This window comes from Cervus elaphus, chromosome 14 (genome assembly GCF_910594005.1).
Source record: "Cervus elaphus chromosome 14, mCerEla1.1, whole genome shotgun sequence".
Taxonomy (NCBI): Eukaryota; Metazoa; Chordata; class Mammalia; order Artiodactyla; family Cervidae; genus Cervus; species Cervus elaphus.
This window is the reverse complement of record NC_057828.1, coordinates 46,996,268-47,018,129: the sequence shown is the minus strand read 5'-3', so window position 1 is coordinate 47,018,129 and position 21,862 is coordinate 46,996,268. Positions and strand designations below refer to the sequence as shown.

Here is a 21,862-nt window from a genome sequence, read left to right as displayed (position 1 = left end):
AGAAAAAACTACTTTCATCCAATTTAAAATTTACTGAGTACCTATTATGAGTTGCACTAAATACAGTATATCTATATTTTGGGTTCTAAGCAAACTGTAAAAATTTTCAGATTAAGATTTCTTTAGGAAGTGAGAATTTTAATGTTATGACTCAGTTTATATAAGTTTACAATGACATAAAATGATGTAGGTACATGAAACAAAGTGCTTTGAAGAGAGTATGAAACAAGGAAAATGTGAGACAGTGGGGAGATCAACTTCCCTTTAATGTTTTTATAATAATGTTTTCACAAAAGAGAAAGAGCCACATAAAATTTAAAAAAGAAGAAGAAAATGAATGGATTCATACTGGATGACCTACAGGTTCATCAACATTTCTTGAAAGATAATATAAAATGTTCCACAACTCTGGAAACTGGACCATTCCTAAAATAAATATAATTCAATTAAGCTTTCTCCTATATTGAATATATAACATTTAAAACCGAACACGAAGATTACGGACATCCTAACGCTTACATGTGCAGGTTGGTAATCCTGGGCTGTAGGCGCCCCGCCCCCCCGGCTTTCACCTCCACCACCTCCTGCTGCTGTAGGGCCTTAACTTCGGTTCTGCTGTGAATTCCATTTTCTACAGCTGCCACACAAACAGTAAATAAAATTCATTGTATTTTTGCCCCACTAAGCAGCTCTGTCTTCTGGCACATCCAGATGCCTGGCTTGAAAATAGTGAACAATGAAAACAATGTTTTCTTGAGCAGACAGTCCAAAAAGGGCAAAACAAAGGCCTTGGAAGGTGCTGCTGTGGCAAGGGCTCTGTGTACTCCATGTGAGTAATTCCTTGACCAGTGGCCCGGGTTCACTGGATTACAGATATTCAGAGAATTAGTCTCCCATGTCATGTCAACTTCAAAAGAAGGATTTCTATTTATGTTTATGATAAATGGAGTTTTAACTGAAAGATAGTTCAGATGTTTTAAAATTTATGAATCTGTAAAATCCATGTACGTGACCAATTAAGGTTTACTGTCACCATGGATTAACTCTTTTTGGATAAAAAATTTCAGAGGTTATCTGTATCTAGGTTGTTCACCTCAATGTATTACATCAAAGTTGGTATGAAATATTTAAAGGGAATCATATTTCAAAATGGGGCTTTCTAGGTGGCGCTAGTGGTAAACAATCTGCCTGCCAATTTAGGAGAAGCAAGAGACACTGGTTCCACCCCTGGGTTGGGAAGAGCCCCTGGAGTAGGAAATGGCAACCCACTCCAGTATTCTTGCCTGGAGAATTCCATGGACAAAGGAGCCTGGCAGGCTACAGTCCATGGGGTTGCAAAGAGTCAGACACAATTGAGAGACTGAGCACACACATATATTTCAAGATAAAAGTTATAGCTTTTGAAAGTGAAAGTGTTGGTCACTCAGTCGTGTCCGACTGCTCGCAACCCCATAGACTGTAGCCCACCAGGCGCCTCTGTCCATTGAATTCTCCAGGCAAAATACTGGAGTGGGTTGCTATTCCCTTCTCCAGGGGATCCCACCCAGGAATTCAACTCAGGTCTCCCGCATTGCAAGCAGATTCTTCACCCTCTGAGCCACCAAGGAAACCTCCAAAAGTTAGTTACCCAAGATGAAACAGAAGCACTCTGCAGGGACATCCAAAGCAACACAACCTCTCCTTTATGTAACACCTGGAATTATGCTGAAAGCTATTTCAGCACAAAAGTAATTCCTGAAACATAGCAAAGTGGATGGGAAGCAAAGGGTGAAACGCACAGCTCAGTGAGGCACCCAATCTTACAACCTTGCAAGGCAGGCCAAACTCCACAAGGAAAATGCAGGCCCTGAATTTTAAAAAGAATTCAATTAGCACCCCCAGTATTTCCATAATCAACAGCTGAATGCTAATTAAGAGCACAGCACCAAGCAAGCAATGGAATCCCAGTGCAATAAGCAACAACACAAGGGCGCAAATGCTCCCTTCAGCTTGCATGCATAAACAAACAGAATTAATAACTACCCGAGCATGGAAGGGTGGCTTAATCTGTTTCGATTAGGCGCAGTTCAGCCCTGGGGCCTTTGTGTTATATTTAAATGTGTTCATCATGTTTAATTAAAAACCTAATAATCTAGGGTTTTTGTTTTTTTTTTAAGTTCTGATCTGTACTTTCCTCCTCTTTCTCTTCCTGAGTTCTACTGATTTGGATGGTTTCCTGAAAAGGAACAATATTTTTAGCATGCTGTAAATGAAACTGGTTAACCAGCAACATCACTCTCCAAGGCAGCAGCCAGTCACTGACGTGGGCTCCATCCTTGCCCATGTCAGGGGTTCAATAGCTTCATAAATTAAAGCAAAAATGCTCCTCTGATCTGACCTGGTTTATTTAGCCTGAAAGACTTCCCCACGAGATAGCTACCAAGGTGTTTCCAACAGTCTCTCCTCTAAAACAGAGTTCTTTTGTCACTATCTGGCTTAGAATTTGACAGAAATTGGCACAAATCTGGCATCAGTTCAATAGAATTTAAAGTATCTCAGTCCTAAGGCAACCTCAATAAGAAATACCATATCTGTAACAACACACCAAGTGTCTAAGGAATTACTGAGAGGAAGTGTGAAATGAAAGGCCTCCTGTTGTTTAATTCTGAGGCCTAAGAGCTCAAGAATTAATGGCTATCTGAAAGACCTCGGAAGAAGAGGTCTGGTGATAGTATTAACCATAATTTGGGAACTTATCTCAAAAGTAAACTTTTAAGGTTTCCTTTTATATGCATCACTGGATTCATATAAAAGTTTTTCTCCTGGTGCTGATGCATAATTATTAACCATTAAATGCTGGATTGAGGACAGTGTCAATTAGAATGAAGTTTAAAAACAATCATCTTAAATAAAGAGTTGTCAATACTCAAGTGCCTCAAAGGCAGAGACATTACTCTCACCATCAGAAAGTCCTCACTCTTCATAAGTCTACGAACTAGAAGGACAATCAACTCAGAAATAAAGACCGTGAGGAACAAAGCTGGTGATGGCAGCACAGAGGCTTCAGGAGCAGCCAATAAAGGATGCAGACCTAGTTCAGCAGGGGAGTGCCTCGATGTTGAACCTTAGGGTCTGGGTTGGCAAGAGAGAGAGAGGAGTCTGTTCCCAGGGCAGAAGACCCACAGGGTCAGGAGGTTCCCACTCTCAGCACAGCCAGGGGCCCTAGGGCAGGTGCTCCCTGCCAACCCTCTCACACGGTGCTCCATTCATGTCTGTGCAAAGGAAAGCAAGTGCATCGATGCTGGAGTTGGGTCACATGCTTGGCAGCTGGTCAAACTCATATACTGGAGCCAATGAAATTTAAACATAACTAGAGCATCCAAGTATACAGAACACTGAAATGGACAAAAGAGGCAGGTCCATGTATTTATTTGAGTTGGGGCCCATTTATTTTGCTTAAATCTTCTGATTCCTGGGGTGAGAAAATGTGGGAATTTCAGTAGGAGGGGTGCACGCACAGATCAGGTATTCACTCACTGCTAAAACCAGGCTCCAGGTTAAGAGCAATGCTGGTTTATGTGCCCTACTGCCACATAAAACGATTCAGAGAGATGATCTGGACAGTTCAGGTGAGGCTTCCCTCAGCCTATCAATTACTCAATCACCCTCCCTCATTCCCTGTTGAGATTTTAGAAAGTGAACTTAACTTCCTATGAGTAAAGGAACCATTTGATCCCTGGGCTCTGCAAGGGCTGGATGACTGCCAAAACATTTCTTAAAACATGCACTAAAACAAACATGGTAAAAATGAGCCCAGACTGACAAGGATGTATGCGGTTAGAGATGATTATCCTGGGCTGGGAGTGAGTGGCACTCTGGAGTCCTGTTACACTTTTCAGAATTAAGCCGGGCTTTTCCCCATGTGTCAGGTTCCTGACCACCCTTCACCCTACCATTTGCTCCAAGTCCCCAAGAGGCAGCAGAGGGGACACTGCCCACACTGTGTCCGATATAAGCAAATGCTGTCAGGGAAGGAAGCCAGCTCTTCTCAGCAGGAATGTAAAAGGCACAGAGGGAATGAAAGGTCAACAGAGGAGTGAATGGAGGGGGAAAGAGAAAAGGGCTGGGGAGGCAGGAGTGAAAAGTGAGGGATGATGGCGGGGCGGGGGTGGGCACATGAAGGTGGAAGGAGAGGAGAGTCCAGACCAAGCGAGGAGCCTGAGTCTGGAAAGCAGCTGTCAGGGGACATCCATGCGGACAGGCCCTAGGGTGGGCCACTGTCCACGACTGTCCCAGCCTTTTCATCTCCTTATGTCTGTCTTCCACAAAGGCTTTGTGTAGAATTTAACATTTTTACCCATCAAATCTCTTACTTCTTCTCACATAAATAGATCTACAGTGGGAAACAACATCCATGACTTTTTTTTAAAAAACTGAAGTATACTTGATTTAAAATGTTGTGTTAATTTCTGTACAGCAGTGATTCAGTAATAGAAACATAAATATTTTTTCATACTCTCTTCATACTTGTTAGAATTTATCACAAACCATATCACTTTCATACCATACTCATTATGGTTTATCACAGCATACTGAATATAAGTTCTCTGTACAGCACAGGGAACCTTATTCAATATAGAGTTTTTTGTTGTTGTTGTTCATCTTTTTTATACAGAGTAGTTTGTGTCTATTAATTCCAAACACCTAATTTATCCCTCCCCCATGCCATGTTCCCCCTTTGGTAACTGTAAGTTTGCCTTCTATATCTATGAATCTGTTTCTGTTTCATAAATAAGTTCACCTGTGTCATATCAGACTTTACCTATAAGTGATATCGTATATTTGTCTTTCTCTGACTTACTTCCCTTAGTATGATAATCTCTAGGCCCATCCATGTTGCTGCAAATGGCATTATTTCATTCTTTCTTTAGGCTGAGTAATATTACATTTTATGTACACACACACACACACCACCCCCCCCCCCACACACACACACCCACATCTTCTTTATCCAATCATCTGTCTATGGGCATTTAGGGTGCTTCTGTGTCTTAACTATTGTGAACAGTGGTGCATGTATCTTTTCATATTAGAGTTTTCTCTGGATATATGCCCAGAAATGGGATGTCTGGATCATATGGCAACTCTATTTTTAGTTTTTTAATATGTGACTTTTCAACACTGTTGAGTTTAACATTTTTACTTTGGCCACTGTCTCAAGGACAAAAGTTTGAGCTATCTGCATCTCTTTACTAATTGGGTAAACTTTCACATTCTCCATTTCAAAGCTGCGAAATCGACTTCATCAACACTCTGACGAACTGAGGGACCGCTGGGAAGGCTGACGCTCTCTTACAGAAGCTTCAAGGACCATCTCAGCATCTCGACCCCTCCTTGCTGCCTCCTGATTTTTCCCTTACTCCTCTCAACCCCTGCTGCCCTCATCCACAGCATGCCACGAACAACCTCCCTGGGCACACACCCAGGATTTCACCACTTCTTACCACCACCCGCTGCTGTGCCGCTGGGTCACCAGTCCCGGGCCTAGGCTCTCACATAGCCCTGAAGCCACTCTTGCTTGAAGCAGCAGCCAGAGAGCCACTGGCAGATGGAGACCCTGTGCTCGGAACCCACTCATGCAGGGCAAACAGCAAGACTCCGAACACGGGTCCTCAGGCCACCCAACCTGTCCTCTGGGGGACCCTCCCTGCCCCCCACCTCTCCTGCTGCTCTCCCCTCAGACATATTCCTGCATATTCCTCCAAATGTCAGGCATGCTTTCACCTTAGGGCCCTCAATATACAAAAGGCTTGCCTCTTCACAGAAGCTAGACCCCTACCCGGTTCACCCCCACCCCCTGCCCACTGTTTTCCTCAGCACACACTGATTTACAGGTGGTTTCCCCTCTTGAGGTGGGGCCCTGTGTTTCCCTTGATGGTACCTAACACAGCACCTGGCATATAACAAGCACTTGATAAATACTGCTGAAAACATGATCGAGCGGGACCAGGAAAGCCATACAGTTTCTAAACACTGTCCCTTAGGCTATTTTTAAATACAGGCAAGGAACTCACAATCAATCAATATGCGTATCAGTGCCAGCTCTCATCTTAATCTCGGTCAGCCTCAAGGGCAAATGTCAAGTGGTGATGCTCATACTGAAGACTGTATTTGCAAAAGCACAAGAAATCTCCCCGCCTTGTGTAGCAATTCTTCTCCCCAAAGTCACAAGGTGGGGGATGGAGAGCTACAGCAGAACTCTTTCTGCTGGGATAAAATCCATGAGTTTGAAAACATGTACTTCTGGGTACATTTCTATCTTCCCACCTTCTTTAATAGGCTGCAGTAACAGAATGAATATGAAAGATCCGATATTGACTTAAAGTCTGTGTTTCCTGCTCTTGACTACTGTCTTTTCGCAGGTTAGAGACCCTACCAGACTTCACAATAAAAACAAGGTGCAGCCCTAATCAAAAGAGAGTATCAACTGGTTCTAAGATGACTGAGTCTTAACAGAAGGAGGTATCAAAAGCTAGCATGCAGCCAAACAAACCAACCAACACAAACTAATTTTTTAAAAGAGCAACTATTAATTTCTTCTCTCTTTCCATGACACCTGGGGAAATCTTTCCCATTTTCTATGAAACCAATGCTGACTAAACTCAAGTCTTTCCATACAATTATGAGGTTCAAAGCCTCTTTATCCTGACTGACAGATGCCATGGGCAGAATGCAGCCATGACCGGATCCTGGGGACGCGGTGAGCAGCAGGCCCAGCCGCCCCTCATGCCCCAGAGCAGACCCAAGGCCAACTCCCGCCCGCTCACCACTTCATCCTCGGTCCAGCTCTTCTCAATCAGCTTGGGCACAGGCTTCTTCACCAGCCGCTGCAGAGCTTTGCCAGCATCATAGCCGCTTTCATGGAGCTAAAACAATAATGACAACTTTAGTTTGTTCATTGCACCAAATAACAGAGCTGGAAGCAAATCAATAAAAAGGGGATCCTTCATTTACTCTAACAGGAGAGTCATGAGACGGGCACACGAGACTGTGTCACTTTAGCCAGTGTCATAACTGGCTTATATCCAACCACCCCCCAGATCCAGCTGTTCTAGGAGAAGGACACAAGCAGGGGAGAGAACATTCTGGCAATGACAGGAACAAGATGAAGACCAATAGTAACATTTATGGAACATTTGGCCTAGGCTGTTGCTACAGCACCTTCCACGCACTCATTATCTTTCTTAATCCTATGAGGAAAGTATTCTCTCAGTTAATCTACGGAGTAGGAACCCTCATCACCCATTTTATGGATGAGGAGATGGAGGCATGGAAAGGTCGAGTAAAGGTACTCAACCATACTAAGCCAGCAGGCGGTAGAGCTAAGACTCAAACCCAGCCTATGTGACCCCTAATCTTGTCCCATTTCCCTCAAAGTGGCCTAAAGGCATGACAGATTATGTTCTTTCCCATTAACACATCTTAAGTCTTTCACCTGTGATTTCACTAAAAAAAAATTTCAAGTATATAAATATAAAAACTTTAAATCTAATTATGTAACAGTATTACCAACTTCTTAGCACATATAAATGAAGATGCTGGTTTATCTACACGGTCCTTTTAAGACTGGACTTTCTCTCTGGTCTTTTTCTTTTTTTTTTTTAAGATTTATTTATTTTTGGCTGTGCTGGGTCTTCATTGTTATATGCAGACTTTTCTCTAGTTGTGGTGAGCCAGGGCTACTCTTGTGGAAAGTGAAAGTGAAAGTCGCTCAGTCATATCTGACTTTTTGCGACCTCCTACAGTATACACTCCACGGAATCCTCCAGGCCAGAATATGCTCCCAACCCAGGGATCAAACCCAGGTCTGCTGCATTGCAGGTGGGTTTTTTACTAGCTGAGCCATAAGGGAAGCCCCTTGTGTGGAGCACAGGCTCAATAGTTGTGGCTCACTGGCTTAGCTGCTCTGCAGCATGTGGAATCTTCCTGGACCAGGAATTGAACTCATGTCCCCTGTATTAGCAGGCAGATTCTTAACCACTGGACCACCAGGGAACACGGAATGCTTTTATACTCCATATCCTTTGCAACCCTAGTCAATGCCTGGCACCCCTGACCCCTCTCCATCTTGCAAAGATACGCCTGCGTTGGTTCCTATGACCATGTCTACCTCTGGTTCCTGAGTCTCCACCCGTGGACAATGAAGAGAAAGAGCAGAGAGAATGATCCTTCTGCTCATATTGACCTCCCCAAATTGTGGCTGCCTCTCCAGATTTCTCACCGGGAACTGCCCTTTCTTTCTAAAGTCTACTTCTCTGATAGGGGCATTTGTTCTGGCTGAGACCTATACCTCCAGGAACTAACACCATCCATAGCATAAGGTGATACACAGAGATACTTGCTGAGTTAATAAATAAAGGCCTTCAACTACTGTCCCTTGATAGACTCAACCCAAATGTCCACCTCAGTGTCTTCAGGTTCATTCAGTCTGATGTTAGCTGAATACCTATTATGGTGCAGGCCACACACCAGACCCTGGGGACACAGCAGTGAACACAACACCCGCCCGCAGGGGACATGCTGATCTTTCCACAAGTGCTTCAATCCCTCATTTGAAAAATTCACCAGCATTTGCAAATCCTCAGTACAAATAAGGTGCAAACTTTACTAGTAAGTCATAATTTGTTTATTTGTTTGGATGGATGAATGGATGAACAAATAAATAAAAATTTTGGATATAGCAAATCTCTCCTATAACTATTTGACTGCTATTGGAAGTTAAATATCCATTTTCATTGCTCATTCATCAAAACACAAAGTTATTAAAAATCAAAATTTCCCAAGTTAGTCTCACATTTTAGAGGATCCCAATTTACTCCAAGTCCAGACTACCCACAGATATCCAGACTAGAAATTAATTACTAAGACAACTACCTTAAAAAAAACCAAAAACACCTACAATCAATGATTAATGCTGAATCTTTTTTTTGGTGGTGGTTGGGTGTGGATATGGGTGGGTGTACACAAAAAATATGGATGCTAGATATGAACTTACGTATTTTTTATGATATTCATTGTTAGAGGATTTTAAAAATAGTATACTATAAATATTATACTAAATAAATGAAATACTATACTAAAATATTAGAATTTGCAAATGTTTGAAAACTGTTCAACTGGCCTCCTTTCAGAAGTATATAAAATAAAAAGTTAGATTTTCATACCTTGCCTAAGATCCAGAACAAGCAGATATTTGCCAAGTTCTATAATATAATTAGCATCTATAATGAGAGCTTAACAGCAAGGATCAGAACTGAATAAAGGGAAAAACTGCATAGCTATTTAATTTTTTAAAAAGCACCAACCAGTCGATCCTAAAGGAAATCAACCCTGAATATTCATTCATTGGAAGGACTGAGGCTGAAGCTCCAATACTCTGGCCACCTGATGTGAAGAGCCAACTCATTGGAAAAGACCCTGATGCTGGGAAAGATTGAAGGCAGGAGAAGAAGGGGGTAGCAGAGGATGAGATGGTTATATAGCATCACTGACTCAATGAACATGAGTTTGAGCAAACTCCCGGAGACAGTGAAGGAAAAGGAAGCCTGGCGTGCTGCATTTCATGGGGTCACAAAAAGTCAGACATGACTTAGCAACTGAACAACAACATGTTAGTGATACTCTGAAATCAATGCAAGTTGATCAAATCATGAATTCTGAATAAAAAGCTCATGGCAAATTAACAGTATTTTATAAGAGGTAATTACAGTAAATGGGGTAATTATACAGAAAGTGATGAAAAACAATGGACTTTGGAGCCAGATTATCTGGAGTGGAATTCTAGCTCTACCACTTACTAGATGTGTGGCCATGGACAAGTTACTTATCCTCTTTGGGCCTCAATTTTATCATTTTTTAAAAATGCATATAATAATAGCATCTGCCTTTCAGGGCTACTGTGAGGATAACATTAGAAACTACATGTAAAATTGCTTATAAGTACCTGGCACATAGTATGCTAAATGAGTGTTAGCTATTTATTTTTAGAAGGAAGGAGAAAAAAATGAAGGAAGTCATCTCTATCCAATTTTCATTAATTTTCTAGATTAGAGAGTAGCCTTTCCAGAGACAGAAAAAAATTGTTAAACTATAAACAAAACCACTTATGTTTCACATAATTATTCATGTTAATAATTAATGAAATTTGATTAAAACTCCAGTACAGTACACAGAAAAAAAATTAAATCTTACATGGCTGATAACAGGAAATTACTCTTAAGAACACAGGGCCCATTTCAAAAGTGAACAAGTGAATGAAGTTAAGTCATTAATCCCTATGACATTCCTGCCTTTTGGTGAACCAAGAAGAGCTTTAAATGAGCTGGAAGAAATGCTCTGAGGGACCTGCTGCACTCAGGGTTGTTTGGTTTTTCAAGGAGGGTGCTCCTGCTTGCATGGCGCCCCCAGTCTCATGAGGTGCTTTAGTAGAGAGTTTCCCCTCAAACACATCCTCGCATATGTGATTCCTTTGTTCAGAACACACTTTCCCTGACAAAGCTGTTGTGATGTATGTGGTAAGCTGAATAACAGGTAATTAATTCCCTCCGCTCATGGGATCCACTGTCAGCCTGTCTTCTACAAATAGGCCTATTCCTGACCTTTCCACGCCATGAACCCAACAAGTATCCAGACTGTCCACCTCCTCTGTCTCTGCCAAAAACACACCTGAAAAGTAAAAGTGTGGGACTATTTAACAATAGTGACAAATAGTGATTGAACACATGGAGTCAGGAGCGACTGTGCTGTCATCACGAATTCATGAAGGTCAGTACAAGGTTCTGTCCTGGCATGCCCTCCTCCCAGAGAACCCAAAGGGACCTTTCTCAACAAGCTCCTTCTTAACGTTGCAAACAGTTATTCCCACTTTATAGCAATTGAATCTGAGGACGTTCTGAGAGTGTTACATTTTTAAAGAAACACTTCAGTTATATTTACTAAAGATGGGCTTTTAACATATTAACAGTTGTTTCAGCCCACATTGTTTCTTTGAATATCTATCTAGCACTTTGGGAAAATTACTGGGAGTTCAGGACATCCTTCACTCCTTCTGCAAACATGTACTGAGGGCTAAACGGTGCCAGACGCTCTCCTGGGTGAGGGGGACAGACAGAGCCAGGAAAGCACAGGAAATGGGCATCAGAAATGCTGGGCTGAGAAGCAGATTAAAGAACTGTTCTCATGTGACACGTTCACCCAAAGTTACATCTATACCCTAGGGTCCTAAAAGGCTGGGTTGCTGGGTTCCACCTTCTTTGCTTAATATACTGTATCAGGCACAAAAAGCACTTCTTAAAAAGGATTTGTTTTCTGGAGGATTATGAAGATTTGTTTTTCTTCAGACTGGGGCCAAAATAATGTTTGAGCTAGAGCTTAACTAGTAGTTCCAACTGTATTCCTCATGTAAATTAAGAGTTTGTAAGTTTACCAAAATACTGGCTATCTCAAATCTCTAAAGATTGTCAATGAAAATATTCCCCTCTAATACTGTGTCAAACTCTGAAGAACTGGAACAATCTGAACCTGTGAAAAATATGTGGGTTCCAAATTTGAAAAACCTGATTACGACCACATGGGTACATCAGTATGGGAAATTCAGTGCCCAATATGGCTAAGGTAAAAGGTTCTTCACTGTGAATAAGATTTGCTATCATTACCCTAGAGAAGACTGCTCAAAGAAATTGCAATCAAGACCCTTAAACAGCTTCACTCTGTAGTCTTAGAAGAGCAATTAAAGCAAGGTAAGTAGACCTTTCTGTTCATTTTGCAGCCAAGACATATTGGGAAAATCTGGGATTAAAGCAATTTTAATGTACAGAGAAATGTACCATCTTGGAGCTACTGGGTCAACATGAGTGCAAAAAGTAGGCACCAGGACAGAGCATTCTTACTCAGTCAGCTTCTAATCTTCACAAGCTCCCGTAGAGGGAAGAACCTAGACTTGTCACCATGACCTGCCAGCCAGTAGCGCAGGAAGTCATTCCACAGAAACCACTGTTTTCAAACTCATCATCACAGGGTGTGCATGTGCACATGTCTGTAAGCATACGTGTGTGTGTTTTAATCCGATGATCAGTGAAGCATGCACTTGTAAATCTGCCGCTTCCACATCACTGAACTGCAGGTCTGCACTTAGGCACACTTAGGCACATAAAAGGCACACTTTTAGCGATAAAAGTCATCTTCCCCTAAACCACAGGTCAGTATCTGGGAGATCTGATAACAAAATGGTGATTTTTCACCTATGCACTAGCCTCTAAGTCACCCCATCGTGGAATGGAATTCTCTTTGCTTTGCTGTTTCCCAGCAGTCCGTCAGCTGGTTCCCAGAATTTGCTCCACAGACTGCTCAGCTTGGGCTCTTCCCTTCAATTCTGGTTTGTTCACTGTCAGAGAGTCCAGGTGGCTCTTCCCCGACCAGCTGTCCACTCTCCTCGACCATGCCTTCTGCTGCCCTGAGACCCAAGGGACACCAGAGCCCCAGAGGGAGGCTGCTGTCATCACATTCTCTGTTGTCCTTCCATTCATTCAACAAGAGCTCCTGAGCAACTCTAAATGTCACATAAAGCGCCACCAAAGATGGCTAAGATGGCCCTAGCACACTAGCAGAGTGGACCGGGGGTGTGACGGTGCTAAAAACAATAGCAGCTTCTAGTAGCAAACCCCTAGTTTGGTTCTGCTTAACAAATTGAATGGCAACACCGAATGACACACCACCAGGGACCTGGTGCCCTCTGTAACTGGGCACAGCTGGCTGCTGTATAATATGCTCTAAACAACTCAAAGATTCCAGGTGCTCAGCAGCCCGCCTGCACAACCACTCCCACAGTCAAGGGCTCTGCAGCCTCATGAGTGTGAGCAAGGCGCCAGGTCAGAGCAGGGAGACAGATGCCTGTTAGGCGCTTCACCACAAACCGGCTGAGTTGAGGTTCTCATCTCTGTCAAGTGGGACTAACAACATCAACCCCTCACTGTGTCAAAGGACCATGAAAAGCAATAAACGAGACACCATGTGACAAGATACCCTGAAAGACCAAACAGCTATAAACTGTCCAGCAGTACCATCATGGGGAGTAATAGTTTAGCGGCACAGCTATTACAAAAGATTCTTAAACACTTGCAGGTTCAAGGTGCACACGGTGCTGGGGACTACACAGCCTCGAGTGTCCTGTGACAGCCCCTGACCTCTCTGTGATTAGTAGGAAGGAAGGGTCAGGCCACAAGAAGAAAAACACATTTCTGCGTAATTGCCCAAGTTAAACCTGCTCCTCTCACTCAGCCTGACAAATCATTCCCTGCTTATTACTTTCTATAATTTAATATATATAAGTGCTTTACTGGCAAGCTTCTCGAAAGAATAAATAATACTTAATGACTGCCTACAGTTTAATTAACTCATGATTGAACTTCTCATGGATCGCTATAAACACTAAATTATATCCTTCCTCAAAGCTGCCATGGATAGAATTCTTGTTCCAAGCTTTAACTCTCCTGCCTAAACAATTCCGAAATTTCAGCAAATCTGTACACTGGACAGGGAGGTGAGAGAATCAACCTTAATGCCTGGTTATAAAGTGTGCTATTTTATAGAGCAAGGACGAGGTCTTAATTTAAATAAGATTGAAAATGTGCACATGTCCGAACATCTCATTTATATTACAGCAATCATTAAACATCACTGGATCTGGGGCAGTCTGATTAGCATAAACTCTGCGTATTACCACAAGGTTTCGAGTTTCTACTCCAGCTTCTCATCTGAGCTGCCATTTTCTGTCTGCGTGATGCTGCAAATAAATTCTCCCCTTGGCACGGCTCAGCTGTCAGGCACCTCTGTTCTATAATGAACCCATGAATTACATCTCCTGCTCTGTCATCCCTGGTCTCACACATCAAAATATTGTTCTTCAATTGTAATTTATAACTTAATTTAAATGTCCCTTTTACTATGACCTTTTTAGATCAAATGGCATTGCAGCTGGCAGCTACTGCTACGCCAAAGTATTCTTCTGCAATTACAGCCATTATAATAACTGTAGAAAAAGCCTATCTGAGGTTAGATTGCGTTCATGTTAAATATTAAATAATTGTAGTCCATTAGGGATAATGTTAAATTTCAAAGTCTTTTGCTCTGCAAAATACACTGTTTATTTATAAGAAATTGCCAAAATAACTTAGAAAGGGGAAAAAAAGTGGAATTTGGAAACAATCTTAAAATTCCTCACGTAGTTTTAAACATTTGAATTATTCTTCACTAACATGAGAAAGCTGTCTGAAATCCAACAACTGAAAACGTCCTCTCATAATATATAATTCACAAACGCCTATATATTTTCATTCATTCCTCTATCACCAATGATCTCATTCAGTTCAGTTCAGTTCAGTCGCTCAGTCATGTCCAACTCTTTGTGACTCCATGGACTGCAGCACTCCAGGCTTACCTGTCCATCACCAACTCCTGGAGCTTGCTCAAACTCATGTCCCTTGAATTGGTGATGACATCCAACCATTTCACACTCTGTCATCCCCTTCTCCTCCCGCCTTCAATCTTTCCCAGCATCAGGGTCTTTTGTAATGAGTCAGTTCTTTGGATCAGGTAGCCAAAGTATTGGAGCTTCAGTATCAGTCCTTCCAATGAACATTTAGGATTGATTTCCTTTAGGACTGACTGGTTGGCTCTCCTTGCAGTCCAAGGGACTCTCAAGAGTCTTCTCCATCAACACTTCAAAAGCATCAATTCTTTGGTGCTCAGCTGTCTTTATGGTCCAACTCTCACATCCATACATGACTACTGGAAAAACCATAGCTTTGACTAGATGGACCTTTGTTGGCAAAACAATGTCTCTGCTTTTTAATATGCTGTCTAGACTGGTCATAGTTTTACTTCCTAGGAGCAAGCATCTTTTAATTTCATGGCTGCAGTCACCATCCACAGTGATTTTGGAGCCCAAGAAAATAAAGCTCGGTGATCGAGTACAAAGCTCAAAACATGATACACACATACATTCAAAAACTAGAGTTAAGACTGAAAGCACAAAGCCTAGTTTTGTTTGGCCACTGTCACTCCTAATAATGCTACTTAAGCACTGGAGAGGATAAATTTCTCTGAACACTCTTATGGGTGCACATTTGAGAGATGAAGGTAAAGACACAGAATTTAACTGCTGAGAGTAAGGGCTGAAGGAAAGATTCAGTTAATTTTCAGAAAGAAATACATTTTCGCTGGAAAATGTATTTTCACTCCCCCTCTAACACATTCTGAATAAGTACAATGTTCTAGAAATTATGTCAGCCCCTGAGGTCACATAGGAGAAGAGAGGGGGGGACCAACATTTTTTGAGTGCTGCCTGTGCTAAGAACTTGTACATCTATGTGTGGGCCCAGTTGCTCATTCGTGCTCAACTCTATGAGACCCCATGGACTGCAGCCTGCCAGGCTCCTCTGTCCAGGCAAGAATACTGGAGTGGGTTGCCATTCCCTTCTCCAGAGGTGCTAAGAACTTACTCAGTATATAACTTCATCATTTCACACCACTCTTTTGAGGCAAGAGTGCTACATATGAGGAAACAAAACCAAGAGGTTCAGCCTCGTGCTTGGGGCCACCTCCCTACGAAGCAGCAGAGCAAGGATTCCACATTAGCCCAGTGTCCAGGACCCCTAAGACTCAGTCCCTGCCCCTGACACCTCTACTGGACCACGTCAGGATCAGTGATCTGCTGCGAACAGTGAGGTCAGGGACTCTTCCAGCTGCAGGGATGGGGCAAGCACAAGGTCTTTTCTTACACTGGGGTGGCTAGTCAGGAGTAGCTCAAAGTAGAGAAAACACACATATAAACAAAATAATGAAATAAACGTATGATAAAAACAGAAAAGTGTCAGTGATTAGGGTGCTGTTTGCTCTGTTGAAAGAGCAAGATGATTCCACAAAGCAGATTTTAAAGATCAACAGTAAAAAAAAAAAAAAATAAAGATCAACAGTATACATAATATTATTGACCTTGCCTATACTTAGGGCTTCCCTGGTGGCTCAGCAGTAAAGAATTCGCTGGCCATGCAGAAACCACGGGTTCGATCTCTGGGTTAGGAAGATCCCCTGGAGGAGGAAATGGCAACCCACTCCAGTATTCTTACCAGGAAAATCCCATGGACAGAGGAGCCTGGTGGGCTACAGTGCATGGGGTCACAAAGAGTTGGACACCACTGAGGGACTGAGCATGCCTATACTTAATAAACAGCAACAGTCAAATTAAAAACACTATTCCAGGAGGAAGTAATAAAAGGCAGTTATTATGTCTAGGCAATAATTCACTTATAACAATTTCCAATGGCTAGTTCAACACTGTATCATTTCTCATTTGCAGTTCTCACACATGTATCTAGAAAACAGGTCACAATCTCCTGGCTACAGTGCTTTCGAAGATATTCTAAACTCACAGAACAGGGGCCTCAACCACAAGGTGATTAGAAAGCAAACACCAAAGGCTGGCACATCAGCTGAGGTCAGTAAACTATTTTTAGAATACAGAACAAACCAGTCTTAGCCATTACTGACCATTTGTCTGTTTTTAGCATCTAATCTGACATTGTCTTTACAAACATAAACACCTGGAGAGGAGAACCTGAGATGACACTGGCACCAAAGATGCAGGTTTGGGGGTTCCGCAGAGGTGAGATCTAAATGAGAGAAAGCTCCCAGCTCTGGCTTAGACTCAAACACTTGTCCTGCCACTAGCTGTGTGATAAGAAGCAAATTATTTTTCTAAGCCTCAGTTTTCTTAGCTGTAGAAAGGAAGAACATAGAATCTATGCTGAAGGCCTGTTTAGGATGAAATAAGATATGTGGTCATCACTAAGCCTGATTCCGGAAGGAGGAAATGTTTCATTAAGGAGAGCTGACTGAGAAGGGATGGGATGCGACGAGTGTCATGGGAAAGCGCTCTGGTGCTAGGAGAGTGAGTATGCCTTAGAGCACCACAGGGGTGAGCTTATCCCACAGTACAAAGAAGACAGGACGGAAGATGGGGATGAGAAGGGAAACAATGGAGAACCTGATGACCTGGGGGGCTCTCAGGAGTGAGGTGCCAGGCTGTCCTGGAGGGGAAGTAACAGCATGGGCAGAGGGGCCTGGAGGACCCTGCTCTGAGCAGCAGTGTGGCCTCTGGACCCCTCCTCTGTAACAGAGGGGCTGGACTGGGTCATTTTTCGGAACCCCTGTTTTTAATCTTCTTTCTCTTTATAGATTTTTTTTTTTTAATTTTTGTTTATTTTTGGCTAGACTGGGTCTTTGTTGCTGCATGCAGATTTTCTCTAGTTGCAGCACTCAGGTTTCTTATTGCAGTGGCTTCTCTCGTGGAGCACGTGCTTTTAGCGTGCGGGCTTCCGTGGTTGTGGCACATAGGCTTAGCTGCCCTGCAGCATGTGGGATCTCTCCCAACTAGGGATCGAATTTGTGTCCCCTGCACTGGCAGGCAAATTCTTATCAGGAAAGTTCCATAGATGTTTTAGAAAGGTAAAACTCTAAAGGATATTCCATAGACAAATGAATAAATAAATGGAAATATTAATACACTCATTTAGAAAAGTAAACAAACGATATAGCCACTGAACTATACCAAACTGCCCAGGCCAAACACTGACCAGCTATTGCAGATGCTTCACTTACACCTTAGGGATTTAAGGTTAATGTCTTAACTTTCAGGTTTCTGCGAAAGCTGGACTAGCTCACGCCACGGGTCTTTAAATGAAATTATGCATAATTATCTACACAGCTCACAGTATATAACCTCGCTTCCCTGAAACAAAACCTTTCCTCCTGCTTTCTGTGTGAATTCCAGCCCAGGACATGAAGGATGCTAGACTGTGGGGGATCAAAGCCACCAGTCCAGGGCATGGAAAGGGAGGACAGCTCCTCAGAACTTAGCACACAAATCCACTGATGAGAAGACCCAACTTAATGATACAGAATGAGGAGTGTAACTCCAGACACAGAGAGAAAAACTCCCAGGAGAGTCAGGAATCGTCATTATTTGTCAGCTTAGAAAGACCTATCTCAGATCGCAGGCAGAAACTGTTCAGGGCCACAGTGGAAATTAAAACACTTTTTTCATTTACTCCTAGAATCTTCACAGCCTTGAAAGCAGAAAAATGGCAAGGGAAGCACTAACCTAGAGGGTGACAGAAAAACATAGCTCTTTTCCCTTATGCAGTCATTAGTGAACCCATTCCTAAATGCTCAAGTGAACTAGGAGGTACACATGAAAGGTTAGCCACAGGTCAATTATAACCAGATTCCTACAAACAATTAAATTTTTTTAAAATAAAAACAACCTCAAGATCAACTGCATCAGTATTAAGAGAAACCATTTACAAAAAGTGCTTGAATTCCTACTCAGTAGAATTTAAGTACAGAAATGACTGCTTCCCATCCACAGGGTTCAGTAACCTTAACCTTAGTGATATTTGACGAGTAATTTTAAGGCTGTGTAAACAATAGTGCATTATTCTTTCTGGCTGCAATGATCAAGTAGTGGAACAAAGAAAATCAAAGAGGCACACAGCAAAGCATGCAAGACTACAGAGGTGGGAATATTTTTGAGTGACTGCTCTTTTATCTAGAAACCTCATCCAAGAACAAAGTGAGTGACTAAGAAATAAACAACGAGGCTTTGGGCAACCCCAGCAATGCCTCCAGCTATGGCCCTGGAGAACCAAGAAGCCTCGCCCTGAGCCTTAGCTTAGCCTGCTTAGCCTCCTCACCATTCTGGATTTCTCAGTCTAACAAGAGGTCTGAAAGAACAAAGGAAAAAGACCGTACAATTTCAAAACACAGCAGCAGCAGAAGAGAGCCTGACTGTGGAAGACTACCGAGCTTGCCAAATACCATACAAACCAAAGACCTCAAACTCTCAACAGTCCCAAGAGATTCTGTGTGATGGCGGCCAGCATGATAACTCAGAGGCATCAAGTGAAGTCAGACTGGAGAACACATGAAAACGTGTATCTCGCTGGTGAAATGGTTGGGGGAAGGGGTAGAAAGGGGAGAAAAATTTAGAGCCATCCTTCGCCTAAATCCTTGAAGAACTAGTATTCCAAAGTACTGGAGTAGGCTGGAACACTTCTGGCTTCCCAGGTGGTGCAGTGGTAAAGAACCCACCTAACAATGCAGGAGACCAAGACCTGATCCCTGGGTCAGGAAAAACTCCTGCAGAAAGGAATGGCAACCCATTCCAGTATTCTTGCCTGAGAAATCCCATGGAAAGAGGAGCCTGGCAGAGCTATAATCCAGGGAGCTGAAACAGTTGAACATGACTGAGCACGTGTGCATACACACACACACACACACACACACACACAAAGCTGGAATACACACTCAACCCATTCTATGGTCAAGGAGGAAGCTAACCAAAGCCAGGCAGCAAGATAGGCAAGGGTGGGCAGGTCATGTGGTGATGTAAGAAGCTCTGAGAATGCCTGGCTATGGGGAAATGTCTGTCTCTTAGAGAAGAGATGGACAGGGCAGAGCTGAAGGACAGGAGATGGAAGAGACAGCAGAGACTTTAGAAAGGAACAGCTTCAAAGGTAGCCAGGGCTGATCCCAGGCCACCGCAACCAGATCTACCAGCAGCACAAGACCTTGCCCCCAAGAGCCCCTGAGGGGCAGGCTGGGACCATCTAGGGTAGAGCCAAGGAAGAAATACTCAGCAACCTGACAGGTCAGAATAAGTCAGTTAACATGGTTAACCATAAATGATAATCTATGGTTATCTATAGATTCTATAGGTTATCTATAGATAATCTATGATAATCTATAACCATAGATGATAATTCTCTTATCTAAATAAATATATTCTTTGTACAAAGAAAGCCACATACATGGTATATTATATCAATAAAAATGTGACAGTATTTTAGCAATCAAATGTCCTTGGATTTTACAGAGATATCACAGTCACTAGTAAAATACTTTAACGTTCTCAAGATGATAATGTTCGCACTTAAATCTAAGTAAGTTATAACTGATAGAAAGGGGTAGGAAATAAACTATTACAGAAAACTAAAAATAAGTACTACAATTTATTTTAGTAACACTGTATACAACAGCAAAACCCAGCTGTTGGGGGCTGAAAAACCACCACCAGAAGACTTCCACATCAAACCCCGGCAATATGCAACTGCAACCTTATTTCAGAAAAGGTCTTCACAGACATGACTGTGATGAAGTTAAGGATTTTAAGATGAGAAGACAATTCTAGATTATTCAGGTGGGCCCAATATCCAATGACTAGCATCCTTACAAAAAGAGGGGCTGTGGAAAAACACGGGACAGAGAAGACCTAGATACACAGAGAAGACAGCGAAGTGAAGGCAAGCAGAGAGAGTGAGCTCAAAGCCGCTCAGTGCTGGAGGAGGCACAGGATGATTCTCCCCGAGGAGCTAGAGGGAGGCATGGCCCAACTGACACCCTGATTTTGAACTTCTGGGCTCCAGAACTGTGAGAAATCTGTTGCTTTAAGTTCTGAAGTTTACGGTACACTATTTGCCAGAGCAGCCACAGGAAACTACTACAGTGACCTTCAAACTTTGGGGTAAAAAAATTTATCTAGGAGAGTTGCGGGGGAAAAAAAGTTATTCTGAAATATATTTCAAACTAGTATTAAGAAACACACATACTAGTACAAACACTATAAATCTTAATATTCTACATTTCAGAAGTTATGTTAATATATAAGCCCTTTTAAAACTCATGGGCCTACTTTATTCTAAGATTAAATGCTTACTTAGATTTCAACACTCATCAAATGCTCTCCCATAAGGGCTTTGCAAAGAGCAGGGACTCCATCACATTTATTGCTGAATAAATAAATGAATGAATGATTGTATTAAAGCCTCTTCTTCAATGTAAAAGGGCTAAGGGCTTTTATCCTGACTTGCTAAATACTCACCATATTGATATTAATGCTTCATGCCGGTTCACAGGTGCTAAAATTCCAACTGACTGATGCTTTGGTAGACATTTTTCAAACCACCACGGAAGCCTCAAAACATTTTATCAGTATTTAGCACGGAAAAAAAATCTTATGAGACAGAAATTTTTTTTAATTAGCAAAGGAACTTTCTAACTTTGGCCAAACCAAAGTAAAAGCTTTTGTTTGCTGAGACCCTGGGAGGACAGAGGGAGACATGCAGCCAGGTGGCAGCAGGAAGGGTTTTCAATTGGCTGAACAATGAATCGCCCAAAGTGCAGATTCTCAAGAGGACTGAGATGAGGCGCTGGGCTCGAGTCGGACTATCCTCATAGTCTGACACATAAAGTTTAAAACATGTGTATACGTCCGAGTGTGCTTAATAAACTGCAGGTGCTAACCACACTTCTCTTACAGAATTGTTATAATCAAATACAATCATTCATAAGAAGCACTTAAACTTTCACCTAACATATAAGCACTCAACCAACAAGTACATTTTAATTTTATTACAGCTTATTAATATTGTTGTTATTAATGACATCAGGCAGCTGACCAATAGCTGATAACTAGTAAAATGAGAGTAACACTGGTAAACTTAAGGTTTGATGTCTGGTTGAAAATTCAGTCAAAAAGCTGAGTTGGGGAGAGAATGGCTTAGCAAAGGCATTTACACACAGAAAAATGAAATAAGAGAAAGACAAAACACAATGAAAAAAAAGCACATGATGCGTACATTTTCATAAAAGCTTACTGCACCGAGGCGAGCTCTCAGGGTAACTGAAAATAACTTCTTGTCACCACATGCTGATCAAATCTGGCAAGTATTGCTTTAGTGTACGTGCCACATTTTAAAAGACATACAGA

At 42.2% G+C, this 21,862-nt stretch overlaps 1 protein-coding gene across 6 annotated transcripts in view; it reads right to left on the bottom strand.

Annotated features, from left to right (window-relative positions):
* RERE (arginine-glutamic acid dipeptide repeats) overlaps window positions 1–21,862 on the bottom strand; it is a 409,293-nt gene that overhangs the window by 86,219 nt on the left and 301,212 nt on the right. For all 6 annotated transcript variants that reach the window (XM_043924145.1, XM_043924148.1, XM_043924149.1 and 3 more), the window contains one exon: window positions 6,807–6,905. In XM_043924145.1, coding sequence (XP_043780080.1) covers window positions 6,807–6,905 — 99 coding nt within the window. The remainder of the gene's footprint in view (window positions 1–6,806; window positions 6,906–21,862) is intronic.